Source organism: Falco punctatus (genome assembly GCF_963210335.1).
Source record: "Falco punctatus genome assembly, chromosome: 6".
Classification (NCBI taxonomy): Eukaryota; Metazoa; Chordata; class Aves; order Falconiformes; family Falconidae; genus Falco; species Falco punctatus.
The window spans coordinates 56986706-57007130 of NC_137585.1; the positions used below are offsets into that span (position 1 = coordinate 56986706).

General features: G+C 40.9%; 1 protein-coding gene across 1 annotated transcript in view; it reads right to left on the reverse strand.

Annotated features, from left to right (window-relative positions):
* CPM (carboxypeptidase M) overlaps positions 1-19699 on the reverse strand; it is a 32701-nt gene extending 13002 nt beyond the window's left edge. The window contains exons 1-3 of the mRNA XM_080392214.1: positions 19534-19699; positions 19223-19373; positions 730-827 (exon numbers count right to left, since the gene is read on the reverse strand). Coding sequence (XP_080248340.1) covers positions 730-827; positions 19223-19373; positions 19534-19650 — 366 coding nt within the window. The 5' untranslated portion in view covers positions 19651-19699. The remainder of the gene's footprint in view (positions 1-729; positions 828-19222; positions 19374-19533) is intronic.
* Positions 19700-20425: the final 726 nt, after the last annotated feature.

Sequence of the window (20425 nt, forward strand, 5' to 3'; positions counted from 1 at the left end):
GCCATTTCTGCTGAATTATTTATACTTCACATTAAAGGCTACATAGAAACATATTGTGTAGTTTAAACTTATCCTGAACATGACTCATATAAGCAGGTAAAGCTAAAGCTTAAGAATAAGGGAAATCGAAAGCAAGAAAATATGATAGGGAAGAGTGAAGATTTGACTCTTTCTGTTCCAGATTAGCGTACTATACCAGGAAGGCTCATAAGCATCATTTTCTCCTTTATTGTAAGTGGGTATTTTTACCAACACAAGTTAATTCCGAAATGGCTTTTTGTTTTGTACTCACTGTGTTCCTTAAGGTTCCCAAGAGAAATGTTCTTCTTTAATATAACAACTTGATGCTTCACAGCAATTATTCAATCTTAGGATGTATTTGAAAAGTTCTATCAGTCATACTTCATGCCTAGGCAATAATAACATACAAGCAAACTACTGCTTCTGACTCATTGCCAGGAAACTTAAAGACTCTGGGTTTATTCACATGGAGAAGCCAAAGCTCTCTACTTAAGAGAGGTCTTAAGTGTAGGACCTTAGGATTCTTCACTGTGATGTAAGGCCTCCCAGAACTTTATTCTTGACATTCCTCAAGAAATACACACATATTAGGTCCTCTCTGAAGTATGTCACACCTCAAGAATAAGTAGCACACACCTGAGAGAAGTTCACTCTAAACCTCCGGTAAGCATATTTGGTATAAATGACATTGCAAAAGTTGAAACGTACCTCATCCCCATGCATATTAGCAACATACTTGAACTCTGGAATGCCAATCTTATGATGGGTTGGAAACCTTCCCAGAACAAGAACCCACAGGTCTCTACCTTTAAGAGGGGAAGGGGAAAAGACAATTTTTTAAACAAGCATAAAAATCATAGAAACCTTAGAGAAAAAAAAAAAAAAAAAGATAGATAAAAAGAGTTGGTCATTAAGACCACTGCACAAATTCTTGTATTCCATTGCTATCCAGTCAGTCCTATATATATAGCATATCAAAGTAGACTGGTTTTTTTTTTTAATCCTCTAAGTACTTGCTATATTAGTTACAAGAATAAGTGTGTTTTGCCTTTTGACCAAAAGTTTATAGTGAACCCTGCAATTTCAAAAGCTTTTAACTAGTGCTAGCAAACAGTTTGGAGTTTTTTTGTAACAACCATTTTTCAAGTCAAGTTTAGCAAGCAAGATCTTGTCAAGCAAAGTCAACAAGCAACTAAAGAGTATTTAAAATAAAAGACACTCTTCCCCTAAACACATTAGATCATAAGGATTTCCTGAAGTACACAAAAAAGTTTTCATTATCACAAATAAAGAGCATCTTTTTCGTATTAAAGACAACACAGGAAAGCTAAACACATTCATGAGTTACTGCTCAGAAAACAGATACAGCTCTGCTCAGTATCAGAGACTTATTCCAAAAAAAAACCCCAAAACCCAGCAGGCAAAGAATTAATAGCTGCAGAAAGAGTATTAGTTAGGACCACTAAAGCCGCACCGGAAGCTGAACTTTAAGTAACAAAATAAACAAACAAATATTTTGGAAGTCCTCATTTTGGGGGAAGGGAGGGGGGCGGGCAAGGGAACAACACATTTTTTATTATTGTTTTTAGTGATATTTTTAGTGTGGCATTTCAGATCTCATCTGCAAAGCTATGCTTCCCACTAGCCTGCTCAATGAGATGGAGAGCTCTAGTTTCGGTAGATGGCAGCAATGAAACTGGACCAGTGCTCTAGTTAACAGCAGTCACAGCCTATAGATTCCTAATGCCCAGACCCTGTGTGCATGCTGCCTGTCCCCACCTCTCACACAGGGCTTATTGGGACCCATGAGCTGTCTTGGAGGAGTCCAGCTGTCACAGGAAAGAAGAATGTAGGTGCTGCTATAGACAGTACTATAAAAAGCATTATTTCCTAAAATCTTTGTGGATCACCAGATCTGCAGTAAATAAACTCTGGAGCAGAACAATTTCCCAGTGGTAGAAGCCATGACCCTCGTGATACAGCTGCAGTGAGCTAGTCACATAGCTAGAAAAGAAAAACAAAAATGCTGTGGCAACTGTAGTATCTTCAGGAATGGGAGAAAAAAAAAAGTTGAAGAGGTCAGAAGGAACACTACAAGATGTGCTGAAACAGCTGCAAGACACGTAAAACTGAAGATAGTAGTTGCCTAACTAAATTCTTACTTAAACAGGTTCAATCAGAACCTCAGGCTTAGGATCAAGAAGCAACAAGACAGCACTGAGAGCAGACAGATTCAGCAAGGAATGGTCTCAGGATCCCCTCATTCTATACAGTTCCTCTAGAAGACATTGGCGTTCATCATTGTGCTATGCACACAGCTGTGAGATGCTACTACCGACTCTTTCGTTAGAAGACAGTGTGAACAAACAATCCACACTTAAAAATAAGTTCATGGTAAGTACTTTGTAGAGGAAGCTAGTTATTTAGCTTTGTTGTATGCAGAGCCACTCTTTCATTAGAAAAAGAAAATGGTTTGACTTCTGTAAGTCTAGACAAGTTACAGAGTGAAAAAACCAGATATGCTAGCTTTTAAGTACATCCTACTTCAAAAAGGAAGGAGGAAAACCATAAAACCCCACCACCCTAGCCTTCTCCCCTCCAAAACTTCCAGGTATCCCTTCCAATCTCAACTACCCTGCAATTCTGTGAAAACAGATGACAAGTCTTGCTGCAGTAGTGTTAAGTTTTGAAGCGAAAAAATCCTAGCCATGAATAGAAGTAGCATGTTTTTTCATAATTAAGCATGGACAACAATCTCAACTTAATTTTCATCTCTGCAATGTGTCATCCTCTCCATGATTGTATTCAGGAACAACCTGCAATGAAGTACCAAGGAAGTCCTTCCAGAATGCTCCTATAATTCTTTGTCCTTGTGCCCTCTTCAGCCATTCTGCCCCACTCCCCCTCCCTCTACTGGAAGGGAATTTGAGACATCCCTCCTTGGTTCCCAACTGCTGCACCAAGAGGAACATACCTGCTTTACAACTGCAATTGCAGCCTTTCTCCCATAGCACAAACTTAAGATGACTACTACAAACCTACAACGTGCGGCTCCCCTAACGAGGGACTCATCAGACCAAGACGCAGTGCCAAAGAGCACATCTAACATCTAAAAGACAGTGGTGAAATTATAAGACTAACATAACAAAGGACCTGTGTTCGAGACCTGATGGTGTCCCAGCCCTCTCCTAGATGGAAGTGGATACAGCTAAATTGTACAACACAGTTTTCTACACAGGAGGCATATGCCTTCTATGAGGTTATAAATTCATTCAGCCCTGGGACTGCCTGTTAACAGTGCGAGTACCAAGCACACAGGGCTTCAAAATGTCTGAGCCAACAGGTTCAGTGAATTATGTGTAAAAAGCCCTTTCACTACACGTGAAATAAGTGCTATTTAAAGGAAATAGCTTCCTCAAATTGTTATTTCCTACACAAGCACAAAGTAGTGACCTAGAAGGCAAGATGGTTTAATATCCTGACCCTGCACTAAGCTAACCAATGTAATTCCTAAATTTATATTATCTTTCTGTACACAATTATTATCTAATATATAAAATAACCAATCACAGCAACCAAACAATATTGTAGCCCCTAGAACACGAAGCATCTTATCTCATCAATAACCAGGCATTAAGATTAGCCCCTGGTTTTATTTGAAAGGAAGCAGATCGCAAGGGCTATTTCAAATCCAAGTACTAGCAATGATGACATTCACATCTATTACATTGATTTTTTTTTGAACATCTTATGAGCCAATGTAGAACAGTGCCGTACTCTTTAGCCACTTCCCCATAGCAGCACTAGCACTGATTCAGTACTATACATACACTAAAGCAACAAGATTCTAAGTACAGCTAAAATGCTAGTTATTTCTGTCATTTAAGACTTTCTACAGATGATACTGTACTCCCATTTCTAGTGCCTTGCCATCAGCAGTGCTCATTCCTGCTGCTATCACTGCAAAATTGCACTCATGGGAAACACAAGGAAGAGCTAAGTATAGACCTAGCATTAAGTACTGATTTAAATTGGTCTTTCCAGCATTAGTGTTTAGACTGTTTATAGTTTGCGTGCGGGCCATCTAAATGATAAACACTCCCATGAACTGAGACACCAATTATTTCCTGGCATTTCCAGCTTGTGAGAAGTATTAAACCTACCATTAACAATTAAAATAAATTCTTGGGTCTGCTCAGCCTGCAGTACTGGATAGTGTACCTATGAAGGATGATGTAAGATTTCTTTCCATGCAGCAGTAATTTACTGCATATAAAAAGATTCAGCATATAAAAAGAGTTTCCTTTAATCAGCAAGGCTTAGATAACTCTGCTTTTGTACCTGAAGTAAACAGCTAAGCTACATCCCATGCTTCGAATCAACTCGATGTATATCAAAAAGCCATTTCTCATTGTCAGACTAGAACTGACTTGAAATACAGTTCACTAATCAGTTGAAGCAATCAAGACAAACGTGTGTTTCTAACTGTGTCTCTCAGGACAAGTAACAAGACTCGTATTGGAACAGAGCCAGACCACACAACTTTTAGTAGAACGAGCAGTCTTTTTTAAAGTTCTTCTAGCATTGCCACAGTTCATGCCATAGTAATGGTTTTCTGAACAGATCTACAAAAACTGGGAATTAAGATGGAGAACTGAAACTGATTTCCAGATCTAGTGGGAAAGAAACCAAATCAATTTGTAGAAGTTGCAGTCTGGATTGCCCTCCCTGGTTTGTTTTGTTCTGAAATGTATTTCTACTTTTCTTCACTTTGTTCTTTACAGCTTCATTTACGAAAAATAATGGCTGTCATTTCCAAGAAAGTTATGGCTACAAAATGAAGTGACTGGGCAACGCACCAGACACACTCTCAGTACTGCTCAGGCTAGGCTACTGATACAAAAGTTCATGGAGGTCCACTTTGACCCAGAAAAAGAAACAGGCTGACTATAGTCCTCCTGGACTGGCTGTGTGTTGCACACTGACTCATGGATAGGAACTGCAGTGATGCTCATCCATGTTGAGACAGCCTCTACCTAGAAAGGTGCAGGACAGAGAGAAGAGGAAGACAGACTGACTCTTACACTAATGCAAGGTCCCAGAACAATTTAATCATAAACAATCACAGAATCATAGAACAGCCCAGGCTGGAAGGGACCTCAAAAGATTATCTGGTCCAAACGCTTTCATGGGAGGATGAGCCTAGAGGAGATTATTGAGCACTCTGTCCCATTGCATCTTGAAAACCTCCAGTGATGGGGATTCTGTTACATCCCTGGGGATTCTTTCCTCCAGGAAGGAGAGCCTGAACTCCAGTCTTTCCTCACAGGGCAGGTTCTCCAGCCCTTTGATCATCTTCATGCCCCTGCTTTGGGCCCTCTCCAATTTGTTCACACCTTCCTTGAACTGTGGGGACCTGAACTGGACACAGCACTCCAGGTGCAGCCCGACAAGCACCATGTAGAGTGGTATGATCACATCTTTATCTCTGCTACTAACACCTCTGCCAGTGCAGCCCAGGATCTGATTTACCTTTGTTGCAGCAGCAGCACACTGCTGACTCATGTTGAGCTTGTTGTCCACTGGGACCCCCCAGGTCTCTTCCAGCAAGGCTGCTCCCCAACCACACAGCTCCTAGCCTGTACTGGGCTCTTTGGTTATTCTTTCCTAGTCTTTGTCAAACTTCATACTGTTCTTGCTAGTCCACTCTTCCAGCTTGTCCAGGTCTCTCTAAGATGGCTTACCCTTCTGACTTGTCCACCTTACCACTCAGTCTGGTATCATCATCAAACATGGTGACAATGTTTTCAATCCTATTGTCCAGATCATTTATGAAGTTGTGGAACAGTGTTGATCTCTGGGGACCCCACTTGTGACAGGCTGCCAGCTTGAGTAAAAATCATTACTATCCTCTGAGTGTGGTCTGTTAGCCAGTTTCCCACCTATCTCCAGGCCACCTATCCAGTCTGTACCTTGACAGTTTGTCCAGGAGAAGGCTGTGGGAAACAGCGTCAAACACAGTTTAGAGCACTGAACATAGCTTGTTCTGACACTGGCTAGAAAATTTATTTATTTAGATGTCTAAATCCAAGCCTCAGATATGAATCTACTTGGATCCATCTGCTACCTATAAAATGCATAAAACTAGATTGTGAAAAAAGACATTGTACCAAATCAACATAATGACCTCAAAAAATTCACTTTTGAGATTTGATGCAAGCCACAACAATTTACTTCTCTTTGTATTTCATATCCTCTTCCTTAAAACTTACTAATTTTTACTCTTACTTATCCCATGTTTGGCAACAAACTCTACAGGTCAAGTAGCATATTATCAGGGTAGTGTGCATATTAACCAGAAAGATGTGGCCCTAAGCTGTAAGGAAGGCCACTTAGTAGTAAGAAAAGATAGAGAAGTTGAATAGAAAGTGTAAACTACTTAAAAGCTTTGTCATTATTTTTCAGATTGTTATTGCATTTCCCTAACTGCATTTGGCAACATATTCTGCTGTGTCTTGGGATACTCCATCCTCACTGGCTACTTGTAATACTAGTGTAAATCTACATTATTTCAGCAGTCCTGAGAACTTACCCTATTAGGGTTTTCTTCTATCATGCTCCATACAAGCTTTTAAAATGTATGTTTCTGACCCCCAAAGCACACAATCAAAGCACTGAAAAATAAGAAGGGGGACCAGAAAGACAAGGTTTTATTCAAGAGAATGAAACAGGGTGGTGGCTATCCTTTAGGCATAGCTTGTGTCAATCATGTTCAAATCTAGTATAAGCAGAAGAGCTTCAGCCTAGATTCTATGATGAGAACACCAAGTAACAGTAGTGAAATAAACATACCAGCTGATTTTTATAACAGCTTCCACTGCAAGAGCAACCACTACATAATTATGGTTTGACAGAAGAAAAAAAATGATGCAAATAACTAGCATCTGCATTACTTATACAAAATATTGTGGGGAGACAGGGTGGCATGAGAGTCACTCCTTGATAAATTCCTCTGTAGATATACCACAATTCCCACATAATCTCTCATATGCTCTTTAATCTACTTTAACTATGCATACTATTACTGAAAACATTTCCCTAACTGCATTTGGCAACATATTGTGCTATTTCTTGGGATACTCCATCCTCACTGGCTACCTGTAATACTAGTGTAAATCTGCATTAGCTGCTACCATGCAAGATACTAAGGCATCTTTACAGTCTTCTTTTTATTGTAGAACTATGTCAGGGTATCCTCTCAGCTGCATCTGACACATTTTCTGAGACTAAGTCAAACTATGCTTATTACTACATAAAGTTCCTTATATTGCAAGGAGGGATATATCAAGAAATCAATCCCAGCTTTATCACTAACTTTTAAATTACATTCATGGTAAGTCTGTTTCCATGCTAAAACAAACCATTCTTTGGCTTTTAGTTTTTATGATCTGTACTAGTATTCCCTGCAAAGCTCTGTACTGTGAGCATGTAACATAGGAGTACAATGCCACCCACATGCACGTACATAGGCAAGAAGGTAGAAAGACAAAGATATTAAATACTTCCATAACTTAGTATCATACTTCCAAGCTTTGATATGAAGACAAAGTGTTAGTTTCCCCACAACAACAGTAGGGCAACACTGTCTTCCAGCAAGGTATTACCACAGCTAATGAAGGATTTAGGAGCAACTCACTTTCGCTAAGCAAGCACCACGAGCATCCTTGGCCTGTGGTACTCAGATTTGTCACCACCAATTCAAGCTGGAAAATCTGAAGCCATTTTGGAACTTGTCTTCCAAAAGTGGACTGCCCAACAGCACACATGGCTTGATTCAGATTCTAACAGAATTTGAGTTACCAACACGTTATTTATATAATCAGAAATGTCTAATCAGATTGACCGATATAGTAGCATTGCAGGAGCAGCCTTACAAGCATGAACAAATACGTGAGTTTAATCTAGCAAGACTGTTGAGTAAAGCACCCTCCAGATTACAGTAAGTAATATATATGTATCCTTTGGGGATACTAATTTTGTAAATTATCAGCCAAAAAAGGCAGCTGTCTCCATTCGGAACACAGATACTCTAAATGTCTAGTTTACACGCAGAATAACTTACACACCTGAAGCTGGGATTGGATAGATGTCTGTATGAACTGTAGTACCTCAGGTTCCTCTGTGAGAGTTCATCCTCACTTTCAGTACACCATGTTATCATGGTCCACCGAGACAGAAAAGATTATCTAAATACTTGCAAGGCCTGTATTAGCATTAGTAATGGACAAAGCTGACATCCCAAGAAGAGCTAGGACACTTTAAACGTAAGAAAAATTTTCAAGGTATTTTGGAGGGTTAAAAAGATACAGATCAATCGTACATGCTAACCAGGCGTATCTGGCAATATTCAGCATGGTGCACAGGTAAGCAGAGCAGACCTAAAAGAGCTCACAGTAATGTTAGACTGCAGGTCTAACACAGTTACCCCCTCCCCTCCCCACCCCCTACCCCAAACTGACAGCACTTCTTACTTAGTGAGGGGAGCAAAGGTTTTATTATTTGTTTTGTTTCCCCAAGTATCCTGCTTAATGGAGAGACTGTAAAGGAGGTCATACTTAGCAAGAACTACTCTAACCACACTGTTCTTAATAAGCTATTGGAAGGAGTAAAAATCATTGATAAAGATGCAAATGCTTGTTTGAGGACAACAGGAAGTGAGGCCAATCAGTACAGTACCTGCGTAGCATTTTTTATTTTCATTTCAAAGTGTTAGGACTATCCTGTGCTCTGTATTTCTACTCATCAACTTTCTGAGTGCTAGTACAGACAATTCCATCTCAGCCAATTTGTGGTATTTCCTGTCAGCAACAGACACACTACCGCTGACACAGTTACGATGCTGGAGCCACTGCTTAACTTAATATTTCTGCTCTCTTCCCATGTATCCCTTATTACAGGTGTAAGCCTACCTCTCTCTCTCAGGAAAAAAGCCAAAACCCACAACACAAAGTTTCCCACTATTTAATAAATACTTATCTACTTCCAGAGATGATGCCAGCCAATCCCATTTAAAGTTGGTACCTTATAAGCAGAACTGTAGGAACAACCAATAACTCTCTAAAAAAAAACCCTAGATACTGTTTATTTGTAACCAAAGCACTTGAGAAGGGAAGGGAATCAAAACAGTTCATGGTTCACATGCTTGCTTATCTTCCTAAAGGTCTGGTTGATTGCGAAGTCTATAGTTGCTTTAGATATTTTTTTAAGAGTTGCATCTTATGAGAATGACAACCCTTTCTTTCCTAAATATATGTGACTCACCACACCGTACCATTTCCAGTTCTCATGATCGATCTGAGCAGACTTTATACACAAAAAGATAAAAAATTGCCAATCCAGAGCACAGTCTCTACAACAGCATCTTATAGTTTATTTGAACACAAATCAAGAAATAAAAATAAATTACAAGAATCCAAATGAAAACAACCCAGAAGGGAAGGCTGTTTTAAAATTAACATACACTAACCTTATTCAGTATTGTTTACTGAGAACAGGCACCTAGAATTATCCTGAACTGGCTTCCCCCACCATTTCCACCAAGTGGTTTCATATTCACTCCCAGAAACCAAACAGACTATTTTTCCCTTTTCACTAGCTCTTGTTTCTATTACCACAGGGGTTATAAATCTAGTTCTAGAAATATGTGCTTTATTTTCTCAGAAAGGTGTGAAACTGGTATGCATCTAATAATTTTCAGAAACACTACTGTATACGTAAAAGAAAGAAAAATTACACATTCACAGTAGTAGTACCATTGGATCATCATGAGCAAAGTGATTGCTTACAATGCAAGCCAGGCACAAGGTTTGTTTTTAAGTGCAATTTATCCAGATTCAACACTTATTTGGCCTACCCTTTTACCACCGGAGGCAGAGGATGCCAAAACTCTTTCTGCCACTTGAAGACACAAGAGGGAGTAGAAAACCAGGAGACTATAGGTTGTTGCTGTTGCATGGCTGAGCAGTTACCCTTTGAGGGTTTCCATGCATTGAAGTGCCTCATCAAGAGACTTAATATGCATATTCTGGAAAGATCCTTGGCAGATCCCAGACATTATGTTTGCTCAAAGAATAGGAAGCTCAAAACAATACACATATCAACACTGGGAAGCAGAGTTCTACAAAATCAGACAGTAAGCAGTTTCCTCCCACCCCCCTTTTCTTAAATTGGCTGGAAGGGGAAAGAATTGCAAGATAGATTATCTTTCAAAAAATAATCCAATCCTTATCATCAACATCATCTGTTTCTGGTTTAGTTAACAAGCTACATTAGTTTGACCCGTTGCTTCCAGATCCTCTCTCAAAATGGATAACAAAACATCTCCTTAGAAACTTTAGTGACTGCCTTTTAGCTAAGGCAACAAACACTACAAGGAACTAAAATTCAGATAGTGTTACTACCTACAAACAGAGTAACTTTGTCCTTTGTCTCTTCAAGAAACATGTTCTGGTGGCCTTTGTTTCCTCTTGAATTGAGATCAGCCTAATGCAATTGCATATCAAAGCAAGTTTTGTACTCTAACCTACTTTAGGCCCACCATGGTTAGGAAATATGCTTTGTCAGAAACAGCCAGGTTGCACATTGCTGGAAATGCATACCGAGGAGGTATCTATCATGCTGTGCCTACCCTATTCCTAGAATTTTTTCTAGCTGTTATTGGGGGGGGGGGGGGGGGGGGAACACCTGGATCAGACCGTAGTTTTGAACTGACACAGTAGGACTATACTTATTGAGTACACAGTTTGCTTTTTTAGGATGTGTTACTTTTCATTTGCGAAAGCTCTGCTTAAATGCCCCAGGTAACTGCAAGACCCATAGATGGAGAACACATTGGCTAGGAACAAAGAGGAAACGTATCTCAACTGTCCTAAATCCACTGTGAACTCAGCATGTTACACAGCAGCTACAGCAATTTAATTAAATAACTCCAGCTGCCATGGTCTGACCTTTCCCATTTAAGCTCTACACATCAAACTGCAGGATCATCTTCTAACCTCCTCACATCTGATCCACTGCATAGATTACAGGAGTTACTCTGCCAGAAGTGGAACAGTTTACAGGGAGGATGATCTCTCAGCTGTGAGAGGAGAGCTACAGCTGCCCTATGAATTATTTATTTCCATCTCCAGTATCTACCTGATTCATAAAAAGTTCAGAAAGCAGAACTAGCAGTCATGTGCACATCTGGCTTTCAAAGAAAACACCCAGCCTTAAAAAAATATAAAAATCTAGCTCTCCCTTGTATGCAAAACCATGTGTAGAACAACTGCCTAAGGAAAAGATGCTTCAGGGTAAGAAGTCACATCTTGTCTATCAACTAATTAACACGTTATGAGTAGGTCTCCACTTGTACTTACGTGAGCTAGCTGAACACCATATGCCATACCATAGCAACATACAGTAAAGCTTTAATTAGGCAGCCCTGAGAACCAGCAACGCTGGTAGCTCCAAGGATCCACAGCCAGAGGTCCTGGGCAAGAAAGGCCATCCAGAAGGGATGAAAGGCACACTGCCCTTCTTTTGTCAACAGAAAGCTACTAGAAACACTTTTCTACTAAAAAGCTTCATCCCCTGGAGCTGGGTAGGAAGGATGTATTACTGTGCTCTTGAGTAAAAGGAGAATGTAGACAGATTGACCATCTGGGTGAAACACAGGCACAGGGTAAGAGGTTTATTTCTTTTTAATTAAGTTTGCCATTACAATAAATCTAAATATTAACAACATTGTACTGAAATTCACCTAATTTTCCGTATTTCTAGGGAAATACAGGCCTTCTAGCATGACCCAAAGACCAGCAAATGTAGGCTGTGACAGGTTAATAAAGAGACCTAATCTGGTGGTAGAAGACCCTTAATCAAAGGCCATCTCTTGATTAATGGTTATGTTTTCTCTTTTTTTTCTTTACTGGAGAATCTTCTACTGTGCTACTCTAAGTCATGCAAAAAACCAGCAGTTTGAGGAAGTGAATACTTGAAGACCAGTGTAAGTCAAAACAGAGTTACATATAAAAAGTAACCTGAAGTGAGCATACAGGTTTAATCTGCCCCTTGCAGTCAGCAGACCATAAATTGCAGTTAAATTGTCGGTATAGTTATGAGCTATATAAAGGATCACAAGCCATGTTTCAAGATCACACCTCTTATTGTATCTTTATGTACAATGCTCCAAAAAGCAGGTTCTTGAAAAAAACCCAGTAGTTTATCTGTCCATTGTACACCACTCTTAGTATCCTGAGCTCTATGTTTTTACATTTGGTTGGTTGTAGTTTATTTAAAAAAACAAACAAACAAAAAAACCCGACTACATATTTACCTTCTCAACACCAGCTAAAGGATACGGAGACAGACAAAAATCAAACTGTACCCACCAGCTGCAACTGCCAATTCTGTGTTACATGAGCTCCCCAGCTTTGCTAACTTCACTGACATGAATTACAATATCCAGTTGTCAATTCTGCCTACTTGTAAACAAAGATGGAAAGCTGTGAAGTCTTGTTGAGGGAAACAGAACGGCTGCAGGCTTAAGACCTTTACTGCTCTGAAGAAAAGCTTGACAAATATATGCTGCAACTAGGTAACCACAAAGCAAGGGGTAGAGATTTTTGCCACACCACCAGTTTTAAATAAATGCTACTCACAGGAGCAGAGGACTATTTCTAAATAGATCAGAACTTTCAATTTCAAAGTTAACAACATAAAGATTCCATTCCTAGATAACAGTTTTTATGAGAAGTGTTTGATCTATGTTGCTAGGATAGGTTCCCTTCAAACAGTTGTTTGAAATTTTGTTTTTAGGCTGAGACAGAAATCTCTGTTATGGCAGGTTTCACAGGAAAATTCTTCCCACAAGATTTTCTGTAAGAACTGTATTTAAGTTTCATTTGTGTGTCTGTGCACATGTGCATGTATGTAAAAGAAAACTGCAACAACACATACAAATACATACACACACTTTCATTATTATTTCTAATTGTAGGAGACAGCATGGAAGTCAAGACAAAGATGATTGAACAATTCACAGCAAGCATGAAGGTTTAAGCGAATTATTTTACTTTCACTGCAAGAGAATAGGAACATGCTCAGAGTCAGCGACTGCATCTTTAAGAGTAACATCTTAACTTGTCAATCTTTTAAACATCTGACATCGGCCAAGCTATGTACTTTATAAGTTTAGCCATACTGACAGGAAAGCAATGTTAAGCCATGTTATCATTGGACAAAATCTTAGTACTTGGCTATTAGAAGACTGCACACAAGCTACCTGTGTCACATCACAGCAGTCAAGCTATTATCATAGGAGTTCTATGGCTTTTCTCCTATAAGTAAACACGCACAGTATTCACATTTAAACTAATTCTGTAACTAAATTGCTAGAGGATGCAGTCAGATGAAATATGAAACTACATTTCAACATTTACAGAGTTTTTAGCTTCAGTTAGGACAAAAGGACTTTAGAAGTTGAAGCTAATGCAGGATCAGCGAGTTCCATTTAAGTACATGGTTTACAGCAAAGCTCAGTTGGAAGCCAAAGATTTTTAAAAAATACAGGCTAATACTTCTTGTTTATATGTCATAGTTTAGCTTTGACTAGATAACTGAAGGAGCCAGTCTTCCTCCTCCTGTTTTTTTTCCCCTTCCTATCACAGCGACTCAGATAATACACTGCAAACAGAGTTTACAAGGCTGTTAAGATCAAGCCCATCCATGAACCAAAACACCCTTGCAATAATGAAATGAACATATAAACCTACCTAGAAGCTCGTTAACGTATCTTTACATGCCACAAGTACTGACAAAGACTACAACAAAGTTGTTCTTTTTGGTCTCTTCATAACCAAGTGCCACACAAGTGGAAAAAAGTTTCAGAAGAGAAGCAGGCAAGAATGGGTAAAAGTTTAACGATCACGGTAAGTTTTGGAATGCCCATTTTTAAATGAAACTCTGGACATGAGCCAAGTGACTTTAGTATGCTTTACACGAGGCCCACTGAGTGGGAAGTGTCTCATTCATTTTTGTTTCTAAAAATGAACACTTGAAAATCTCAGTGCTTATATTATCTACATATGCCATGCTTGCGTGATGAGCCTGTAATTCACAGTACTGAGGAAATTTTTGGGGTTGGAGATGGGGAGGAGGGAAGACATTATCAAGGACTGGAGACAAGAGGAAAGCCATTTGCAGCAGTCACTCAAATGGAACAAACAGAAGGTAACAGTCTCCTACACAAACATACCTCACATCATGTAACCACAGAAAAAAAATAATTGCAATACTCTCTTTAAAGAAATCACATTCCCTGTGGGTTTTCCTCTACACAGTTTATTTTCAAGACAAAAAAAAAAAAAAGGTTTTATCACCTTTTTCTTCCTTCCTTCTTTTTAAATACACTAGTACTTACTTTTAGTTTGTACAAACATTTAATAATGAATAACACTGAGAAACTTACCTTCAAGTACACTGGGCTATGTATAACCTTTTCATTCTATTTTTGTACAGTGCCAGGACCCCTGAAACTAACCTGGTAAGAACAATTCCAGTAAACTACAAACATTTTATGGATATTTCAGTTTTGTTTTCTCCAGCAGTAAAACTTGTTTTCTAGTACTTTAAAACAAAGTAAAACCATCCAGAATAAGTGTTTCTAATGTAAATTCAATAAAATTTACAGTGTGTTTTACTATTGATGGTAGTAAGCCAGGCTCCTTTCATACTGTATCACAAGAACTGTCTTAAAATAAGATCTTATTTTTCCCCAGGCAGACATCATCTTCCAGCTACATACACAGACTATCAATACATAGACTAGATAAGTACAATACCTGGCCTTCTACTATTAAATATTTCCACTGGAGTGCAATGAACCTGAAGTTAGCACTCTCCTGTTCAACAGCTGCCCATAAATGCCTAAAAGTATCAATTGCACTGTATCAGAAAAGTCAGGAGATTTAAACTGATCTCTGGCATATCTTGGGCATGTGTTCCACCGATGTTTGTGCAGAATGATGTCAGGGACAGGTTAATTGCCTATTAACCCTACTAACCAGGCAGGTGCACGCTTCCTACTGCAATACCTAATCCCTAGTGCTCCCTTTTGCTGAAGTCACAGCTGCTTATCAGATGGAAACCTGGGCATATGCCACACCCTTCTGTTTTCTGAGGAGGGAAGCCCATGAATGCAAGGCAGGAAGGAGACATAACGAGCTCCAACAGGCACCAAGCCTGAGCCACTGAGGAATCCAGCTTGCTGGGAGCCCTGCTGACTACACCTTCCCTGTAGTACATGGTATCCCCTATGCATACAGCCGTGTGAAAGCCCTGCATGACTTTAGAAACCAAACCAACCAACGAACCACTCGCCCTGCATGCTTCAGCCTCTCTCTTTATAAAGCTGGGATAGCAGAATGCTAGTAAGTGAGTTGTGTTGTTTTTTGGTTGACTAGTGAAAGTTAGCAAAGTGCTTAAAAATAATGGATGGAATGTGCCAGTTCAAGGGCAACAGAGAGAACAACTGAATAGTAAGCAGCAGAATAGGATTATTAAACCACATGGTTCTCACCTAAAAAAAGTTTTCAGAACAGCTGTTCTGCAAGAAGCTTTTCTGAAATTTTCTAATGAAACCACAGTGAATTCTGGTCAGTTTTTGGTCTTTCCAATGACAGAATCTGCCAAAGAGATGTTAATCTATGAAGTCAGCTTTAAAGCTCTTCATTAGGTAGACAGAGGTACTTTAACCATACATAACTTTTTTGCTCAATGAGCAGGAGCTGGCTTAAGGATATTTATAACTGTTCTGATTTGACTGAAATTCTAAAAATGCAGACTGGCCTCCAGAGAAGCTAGATCTAAACCAAGCTGTAATTGGCATGCTATCACTATCAGAATCCAGAGCATATCTGAGAAGACTTTTCAAAGAGTCTACTACTACAAAACTCACTCAGCTCTTTCAACATTGCTTGCCCTTGCTCTCCTAATAAGGTCATCAGGTCTATCTAATAGAATCTTTAAATCTGCTTCCCACCACTCTCATTTTCTTCCCAAAGAAGAACAGCACAGTACCTTGAACAATGACACACCACAGATCATACACTTACATAAAATATCTTTTTGATAATACACACTAAGATCTTCTGGTTAAAGAATCAGTCTGTTTTTCATTGGGGTAGGTTTAGGCAGGACAGGTTAATATGATTACACCAGGTCCCATCCTCCAGACTGACGCAGCTCTGCAGCCTCCTCTGTTATTATAGAGTGCTCATACTGTACTGAGGTTGGATATTGTGTGTATTAGAAAACAGAACTCCTGCCAAACATCTTTTATGAGCTTATTCAACACCACATCTGAAGCAATATAAAAGAATCAAGGTATTTTCTGGGCCATCACATGTCTCTGCCTACCTGTTTATAAGAACATACCATGTCTCTCACAAACATACAATTCACCCACAAATCTTGAGGGATTTGAGGTTACCTACTAAACTAGGCCAAACAGATAACACTCAGTTTTGTCAGCCAATGGGCTACATCATTTTAAGCTCCCTTCTCCCCTCATTTAAGGATGAGATGCATAATTAAATATCATAGCTTCTAAGTGTACTGACCTGAAGACTAAAAAAGCCATTCCCAGTCTAGAACACATTCTTCCCAGTAATCTGGCAAAGGGGTGGTGAATTTCTCTATGGTAATGTAAACCACCACAAACAGATTTGACATCTTTTAGTTTGTTTTCCACTGGGGTTCTTGATGCTTGTTCTGTTGCTGTTAAAGTCTACATACATCAAGTAAACACACTTTGTAAATCTCACCTCAGATTTATCCATGACAAATCATACTTGACTGCTTACCTTTTATGCAGAAAACAGGCTTAGTGGGAGAGAGGAAAGCACTCTATTTCGTTAGTCTTGACCTTAGCAAGGCTTCCAGAATCACAGAATCAGTTGGAAGGGACCTCTGGAGATCACTTGGTCCAACCCTCCATGCTCAAGCAGGGCCACTTACAGGACTGTGTCCAGATGGCTTTTGAATATCTCCAAGGACAGAGACTCAACAACCACCATGTTAATTGGTAGTGAGATAAACTAGCACATTGATACAAGTAAGCACAGGTGCATACAAACATTATTGTTTGTATCAGATAACTGAGAAAACAGGAAGACAACTTCAGCCTGTTAACCAAAACTGAAACTTCACTTTAACCAAAATTATTTAACCCCTGTTATCACAAAACTTTCTTCTACTATGAGCAAAAAAAAAAAAAAAAAAAACAAACAAAAAACCAAACCCTAATTCAGTACCATCCCCTACCATATTTCAGGGGACTCTAAAAGCACATTTCTTTATGGCGGTAGCTTAACATTTAGAAAAAATAATAGAGAAGCACTAAGCATTTTTCACTGCCATTCTGCTTTATATGGCACTGAGGAAGTTTTGACTGCCCACCTACTCCATCCAGAGGAATACTGCAGGCACACTGAACATGCAGAAAGCATAAGAGATCACTTTTCTGTGTATCATGACACGTAGCCAGCAGCACAAGGGAGAGCTCAGGCAATTCTCTTTTCTCACGCAGTTTGGCAAAGCAGAAGGCAATACACCAAGTTCTGAATAAAGTTTCAGTGCATTCCTCAACCATAATCAAGAGATGATGCATTTCCCATTTCTATGCTGATGCAACTCAGAGAAGTTGAACACTTGATGTTATCAACTTTCAGATGTCTGGATATGTAAAAAGCCAAATTTTCAGTCTCTCAAGCTGGATGAAATGTTTTGTCCCACCTGCAGGAAGATAAGCCAGCAGAGTTCCTGCCAGAAAAGCCAGAATTTAGTCCTATCATTAAAACATTATCTAAGTCCCATCAAGGCAGGAAAACGAAGATGTGAATAATCACGAGTTTGTACCGGAGGGGACTGTACTTAAGGGGACTAGCCTTCTCTTATGCAGATGACTAACATAATCCAATATGATTCTGGCTGTGATGAAACCAAGAAGAACACAGCTTAAATAACTTTAAGATTCCTTGGCTACTTTGGGTATTTCCACAATGCCACTTTCTAAAGAAATGAGTGCAGACATGCACAGTGACAAGATCATGTATCCATAGCAACATGGCAGCAGTTTGATACCTCACTGAAACAGAGCCCTCTTTTCAACTAAAAGTTATGTTCCAGACAAAAAAAGTGAAAACATACATGGTAAGACAAGGAAGGAGGTATGAAAAGAAACTACTAGCATTATTCATGATTACCCAGAAGGATGCAGCTTTTATTTTTTTAAACACAAGCACAGATTTGATAATAGATGCTACAACTGTCTCCTTCCAGTGGTATTAGAGGAACACACGTTGTTTCTAAAGAATGAACTTCTCCATCTATTTTTATACCTCTTACTAAAGTAATGTAATTTTCTGACTTGAAATTACTGAAGCTTTTTTTGCTAAAACTAGACAGATGTACATTATTTATATGCTAATAAACACTAAACCTTCTAATCTCTCTAAACAACTGAAAAAACTCCTTTTCCCCTATAAGTTTATTTTAGGGAAGTACCGTCATAGAGAGAAAAATTCAAATATCTGCATAAGGCCAGAAAGGTGATTATTGATTTCAGTACATTTTCCTGTGGGGTTTAAAACTGAAATCCCATTCTTCATTAAAATCACAAGACCTTGAATCAGTATGGAATTTGAAATACTTTTTGTAGTCTGCCCAGATCTACCGGAATAATTGGTAAAGCCAAAAGAGAAGATATTTTTGACATAGCCATATGTGAGAAAACACACACTGCTATTAACAGCCCCACCTAGAAGGGGCACTTGGCAAACAGGGTACCATTTTAAGCTCTTTAGAGACAGTCCCGTTTCTGAAACTGCCACTCAGGAGGTTTCCAATTCTCAAGAGAATAGGTGTTGGGAGAACTTCTACCCTAGCTGAAGGGCGTCACCAGAGCTTGTTATTCACGCTTAAGCAAGAGGCGGAGGAAACTTCCCAGAGCAGCGAAGCAGACAGGCACCCGGCACTCGCCATCAGAGCAGCCCCGCCGCCAGCCAGCGCGGACACCGCAGCCACCTTCACCCACGCTTGTCCCAAGTTAAATGTGACAGAAACCCTTCGCTTCCCACCCTCCCCCGCCCCCCTCCGCCCCTACCTTCCACCGAGCGCCCGATGCTGTGCAAGTGGGTGAGGGAGGGGTACGCGCCATGGACCCCCTTCAGGTACGCCTCCAGGTCCCCGGCATGGTGGTACTTGAAATCCAACGCGGCTGCCACAGAAACCAGGCAGAGGATGCCCACCACGTCCTGGAAAGAAACAGATGAGCCAAACCGCCGCGGGGACCGGCGGGCTCGCCGCCCTGCCCCGGCTCTGCGCTGCCGAACGCGGGGGGGCCCTCCCGCCTCTGCCCGTCTCCCCTCGCAGGGAGCAGGTGCCTCCCCCGCCGCCCGCACCCGCCGCTCCTACCCCGGCGGCCGCCCGCATGGTGCCGTCGCTCTTCCACAACTGGAGCCCCAACGCCGGGCGGGGACCGCCATCCCCCGTCGCCGGCCTCGCCCTGCCCCTGACTGACGCGGGCGCCATCCACTCAGGTCCCCCCGGCCCGCCCAGGGGTCGGCGGGGCACACCCCCCTCCCGTCTCCCCTCCCTGCTGCCCGCCTCGCCGAGGGCGCTCACCTGTGCGCGGCCCGGCTCCTGTCAGCGCGGCGGCGGCGGCGCAGCCCTCGGCAGCCCCTCGGGGTGAAACCCACCCGCCTCCTCGTCCTCCGCCTGCCCCTCCGTGCAGGGTGAGGGGAGGGAAGCGGCTCCGGCGCTCGGCCACGGCGGCGGGCGGGCGGCTGCCCGCGCGCGGGGCGGCGGCCTGAGGAAACGGCGCGGCCGGCTGTGGCGGGTCGCTGCTGGTTTCACCTCAGTTTTCGTCCCGGAGACGGTGAAGGGTGTCAGGAGGGAAAAAAGGAGGGGGTTGGGAGGGGTGAGCGGCGCAAAAGTTCACGTTTTGACTTTTGGTGGTTTGTTTTGATTCACAAGAAGGGTTTTTTTTAAAAAAAAATGGGGATTTTTTGTTTTAATTTTTAAATAGGAGATGTGACAGCTGCCCGGCTCCGGCTGACATGCACTGTTCGTACCGCTGCTCTTCCTCAGCTCTGTGTGGTCCTGGGGTGTGATCAGACTGACAGCACCTGGGGCCCAGAGACAAAACCTGCTGCGTGCAGAGGAACTCCTGGGAGAATTTATCTGCCCAAACTAACAAAATCTCTGACTAGCACTTTTTTTAAGATGAGTTTTGAATAGGCTTATATTCACTTACTGAAAGGACTGGATTCTATCTACAGAATTAAATGCTTTTCTTGGTTTTGCG